Source organism: Epinephelus moara, chromosome 7, assembly GCF_006386435.1.
Source record: "Epinephelus moara isolate mb chromosome 7, YSFRI_EMoa_1.0, whole genome shotgun sequence".
Classification (NCBI taxonomy): Eukaryota; Metazoa; Chordata; class Actinopteri; order Perciformes; family Serranidae; genus Epinephelus; species Epinephelus moara.
The window spans coordinates 23,883,363-23,888,943 of NC_065512.1; the positions used below are offsets into that span (position 1 = coordinate 23,883,363).

General features: G+C 39.3%; 1 protein-coding gene across 1 annotated transcript in view; it reads right to left on the reverse strand.

Moving 5' to 3' along the window:
- Positions 1 to 2,794, reverse strand: part of LOC126393127 (sorting nexin-4-like) — an 11,917-nt gene extending 9,123 nt beyond the window's left edge. The window contains exons 1-3 of the mRNA XM_050049009.1: positions 2,641 to 2,794; positions 1,691 to 1,815; positions 800 to 941 (exon numbers count right to left, since the gene is read on the reverse strand). Of these exons, the coding sequence (XP_049904966.1) occupies positions 800 to 941; positions 1,691 to 1,815; positions 2,641 to 2,736 (363 nt within the window). The 5' untranslated portion in view covers positions 2,737 to 2,794. The remainder of the gene's footprint in view (positions 1 to 799; positions 942 to 1,690; positions 1,816 to 2,640) is intronic.
- Positions 2,795 to 5,581: the final 2,787 nt, after the last annotated feature.

Sequence of the window (5,581 nt, forward strand, 5' to 3'; positions counted from 1 at the left end):
CCACACTGCCGACATTTTACTCCGCCCGTCACGGCACACTGTTTGATTGCGTTATCAAAACACGCCGCTATTATTCGGCCTTGCTTTTAACTTATTCCACCGAATACCGAATGTGTATTTTTTTGCAATATTCAGCCGAATATATTCGGTTAGCGAATATTCGGTGCATCCCTAGATGGGAACACAACACCCAGGTGAATATTCGGTGCATCCCTAGATGGGAACACAACACCCAGGTGAATGCACTGATTTTACCTCCTTAATTGGCGAGATGTAATAACAGGCTGTCACAAAATACAGTCCGTCTCCACCCAAGCAGCACTCAAACATCAATCAAATTAGTCTGCACCATGTTTGAAAGAGAGACTGGATACTAAGAGATATATAAAAAGAGGTAACATTCATAGAGTTAACATAGACCTCTATGCTCCTCTCTAGTGTTTACCTGTTCCCTGGCCTGTCTGTAATGTCGAATGTGACACATAAAAAAAAAACACACACACACACACACACAGAAAGGCATGCTGGTATGCTCCAGAGCCCCTCTCATCTGCTGACAATGGGATTGGAGTCTAAAGTCTATTTTTAGGAGGTTTACCCATGTTCAAAAAACCTGCATGCCTGTAATAAATTTGGTGTAAAAGGGACATATGAAAGAAAGACTAAATAAATGTCTCTAACCAACTACGGAGAAAGTGGCTGTATAACAAAAAGTCCTTAGTTATAACCAGTAAATTCATTACATTTAATACATTTCATAATACTTTAAAAAAAACTATTATACGTATGTGTCACTCACCCTTTTCTCCGGTAGTGGAGGGATGATAATGTAGGGGTAGGTGACCAAGAGGTATGTTCTGAGCAACTCAAATTCACTGTAGCGTCTCCACAAAGTGTCAGGCGTGGCAGGCGTACCCCCCTCTAGAACAGTTTCGGCTGGCCTGCAGAGGGAGGAATGGGAACAAACAGTATTGTTAACATGTCATCACATAAAAGGTAAGACATTTGAGCCATTGTTCTTGTTGAAAGCAAACTGAGACACAGAATTAACAACATATCACATCTAACGTCAACTTGACAGTGGCCTTTTGTGTGTAGAGAAGGGGAGAAATAACCTTGTCAGAGGCATTGTGATTATTCAGCACCTTTGGAATTCAGAGAGCTAAGTGCCAGCTGAATAGTCAAGAAATGAATACATATTATATTCAAAGAGTAGGGGGTCTGACAAGGTAGTGAAGTAATCAGTGCAAGCTACTCTGTGCCTTGATTTTGTTTCATTTAGCCAGCTTGTATAAGCTGTAAATAATCAAATCACAGCAACAGCAGCATTAAAATATAATCAAATAATAAGATACCCAGAGAATACCAGACCTATTAGAGGCAGCCAAACTACATCCCTTCAGGGAAGTATTTGACTTAATTACTCTAAGGACATTAAGAATTATGCTGTTAAAAGAAAACATGCCCTGTGTGGTTTTAATATTGCTGAAGTGTAGGAGTAAGTGGTCCCACTCCACTCTACTTGTCACTGCTGTTTGTGTTTCTGCACCACTGTATTAATCTGTTTGCATATGCTGCAACGCCTATGCCATAACTGGGGTGATGAAACTCAAAAGTTATGTATTGCACAAAGTAGGTGTAGGTAACACAACGACACAACAAAACCCGGATGCTCCAGTTGATGACCTACCGTGTCTCTATGAGGTAGACTGTGTAGGTTTCCTGCATGTTAACCGTGTTCTTCCCCGTTCTCTTCTCTGACTCTGCCACGTTTATCTCCATTTTTCTCAACAGAGCTGTCCCTTTTTCAACCATCTACAGAGACAAGACAAAATAATGTGTGAGCATGAGTAAAAGAGAATGAGAAAGTAAAACATAAATGATAAAAGACAAACATATAAGGTAGAAACAGAAACATAACAGCAGGTAAACAGACAGGTATGTGCAAGGTATGAATGTGGTTTTCAGGAGAATAAGAACAACAAAAAAAGACAATTTAATAAAGTTGTATTCTAGTATTTTCTAAACAGACTGACAAGCATGAAACCAGGTGGACACAGAGGAGTGGGCCGCTGCTGTGCAATTGAAGACAACTTACTGCAACGTTGACACTGTGCTCTGCAGAGGGTTATGACAGGCGTGCGCAGGTCACAAGACAAGGTATGACAACACTACCACCACGAAACACTACAAAAGTTGCTTATATAGCAAGAAACTCTCCTTCCTCACCAGCAAACACGGTTACAAGGACTGGAGTTGCAGGACACAAATACGACCCTGGCTAACTTAAACTAACGTTAAACTAAACTTTAGGTTTAGCTTTCAGACTTGCTAGCTAGCAAGCTAACAGCTGTAGCAAAAGTTTACAAAGTAGCTTCGGACACTGTTAGCATAAGCAACTTTAGCTTACTTTCTCTCTCTAACGTTAGCTTCTAGAGCTTGTAGCTAATTTAGCTTTGAAGGTACTTCTAAACACTGCAAAGGCTTTTTGAAGAGGTGAATGGAAAAGTCTGTGTTGTCTGATGTCACTAACTCCACCTAGCTAGCATGAAGCTAGGCCTGTTTGGAAAAGTTTTCACCGGTAAAACCTGGCTTTAAAACTCCCAAAATGTTAAAGAAGAAGGTAGGAAAAAGTACCACCGTGTTTATGATGTTGTTCTCGGATTCTGCCGAAGTGATGTCGGTGTTACCGATCACAGCCACTTCTTCGGTACTTCCAGAGTCTGCCATCATCATCTGGCTGCCGAGGTGCTGCTGTTGTCAGCTGAGCTGGCAGAGTGGTTACTCTCCTGTGCGCATGCGCGTTGCAGACTGAGGACAGTGATCAGTGATCTTACTATAATTTTTGATACAACTAAATTAATTATACATTACATTATAAACAGCTTAAACAAGTGAAAAACATTTTAATAATATTAATATAATAAAATGAATTAGAATAATAGATAAATTAATTAATATATGCTATCCACAAGTGTAAAAAAAAAGGTAATATCAGCATCATTTCTGGCAATTATAGTCTAATTTTATAAAATACCATGATATAATGTAAAATGCAACAATGCAGAGAGATGAGATCAACTGAGTGCAAGTAATCAGACCTTGAATATGTTCTGAAATTGCTCCATCATTGCAGTGACCCTGTAACTTTTCACTGCAGCACAACTAAACGGTAACATCCATGTGCTTATGTGCAAGCATTACAAAATGAGTTGGGTTAGCCAACACGATTATGGTTGAAACTGGTGCACATTTGAAGCAGATCAGCTGATGATTTCTGAAAGTTTCCATGCAGCTGTGTTGAATTGCTGAACCCAATACCCTCCTTTGGCATCATTTGCAGCTTCCTTTGACGCCTTTCTTTGCCAAGACTGACATCTACTGGTGGGATTTTGGTTTTGGATTTGTTTATTTCCATTTGGAACCCTTATTTTGTTTGGTTTCTTATTTTTGGCAACTTTGGAAAAATTAATGACCCTTAAATATTTGAGAAATGCCCATTACCAAATGATTCAGTTTGCAGAATCTCAAAGGTAAATATGTGATACTTGTGTGTTGACAGCTACCCAACCTAAGCAATGATCCTAGATTGATGTTTTACCATGCTGTCAGATACCCTTCAAATCGAGATGATGATTTTGTCATATCAAAAAATGATAGCTGTCACACAAACTCTATTTTCTCTGACATTTAATCATTGCTTTCATGATGTTTGAAAACAGAGTTCTGAAAAAGGTGCCATAAGTGATTTCCTCACTGCGGTGATATCATTTGGCCCCTCTCTCATTGGTTGTAGATGGTTGTGGCCCCAGATGTGAATGAGAGAGATGCGGTATGCCTCAGGCTAGTAAACAGCACAGAAACACGGCCTTTTAGTTCCTGTGGTCACGCTGTTGTGCAGCGTTTAATGTTTAAAGAGAAGGGTGGAGCAGCATTTAGTAAGGAAGCATTTTATATAGATGCCACTGGGCATGCAGTGGGGTGCTGGAGTAGTGGGAGGATGAAAAACAGATACAAAGAGAGAGAGAGGCAAAGAAATACATACGAGAGGGGAAAAAGTATAAAGGTGAAATTAATTAACATAATAATCTAATTGTGAAATGATCAATGACACAGAAGCAGCAGGTATGGGTGGATGGATGGAGTGATGGTGGGATGCGGTTTTAGGCTGCAGCGTGTCAGGAAACCCAAAGCTCTGCGATGTGACCAGCCGTAGTCACAGCAACAGCATAGTTACCATTCTTTCCTGCCACTGACCTCAAACCAGCCACCACCACTTCCTGTCCGCACACACGGGCACGCACGCACACACATATAGACACACACCTCTGGCCCTATTTGGCTGACTATAATCGGCCGTTATGACAACTTTTTGAAACCTCTGACTAACGTTCTTGAACACTAAGCTATGAATGGTGTGTGTGTGTGTGTTTCTTCCTGTCTTGTCTATATTTGGCAGCTCTGGCCTAAAGCTGCTGACTATAATTTAGATGGGTAGGTGTGCATTATACACTGATTCATGACATTTATGTCATACTGCCTGGAGACAAATAAGAATAATAAATACTTATAGTCTGAATATTTGAGCCTATATGCCAAAAGGCAAATTTAAAAACAGCTGATATATTACTATTACAAATGATTTTTAAACATATAATGGTGCTTTTTAATGTATGTTTTTGCAGCTTGAAAAATCTTTGTGGTTTATTTGACTATCATCTGTCACTGACATATATATCCCCTCTTTCCTTTGTACGTTCAGTGGTTACAGAAAATGATTAATCTGTCTGTTGAATTTTGACTGCTGAACAGAAGAGGGCAGCAAAAATCCAATATTGCTGAACAGCAACCTGTGGCACAGCAGCATGAAATTCAGAATCAGCATGCACCGCACTACATGATAAGTTTTGGCATACTGTGTGATATGAGTATGAATGAGCATAATAGGTCTCTTTCACAGCAGACATTTTGAAACACACAGGTGTTACTAATAACATGAACAATGGCTCCTGTCTATCCAAGTGTCCCGGGAAGCCACAACAGTGCTACACAAAGCCAGCATTTACAATACCAAGACCCTGACACATGGAATTCAGCCATCATTAATTTTGTGATTTACAGTTGTGTTTTTCCTACTGTGACATGTCAAAATGTCTTCTATGAAAAAGGCCTGTTGCTGTGATTTGTTAGGCCTATATATTGTTAGGTGTTTGGCACAATTGAGAAATATGAGACATTGTAATATTGAATAGGTTGTCAAAGTATCACACTATTAACATTCCTGTTCATCAGAGGAATTCATGCATAAAATTACATTACTGTGTGTCAATATGAATATAGTGTATACATATACTCCACATATACTATGGCTGGTTTCACCTCTCTTATCCAGTTCTTAGTGGATATGTACAAGGACAGCAATTAGTGAGTATTAGTGAGTATAACAACCATTATACAACCAAGTATACTATATTTGGGGTGTGTATTTGTTTACTCCAAGTCATTTAACATTACATTTTTAACAAAGAAAACTACATAACACGTTTATCTTTACTTAGTTGGGGTCTCATTACTGTTGATT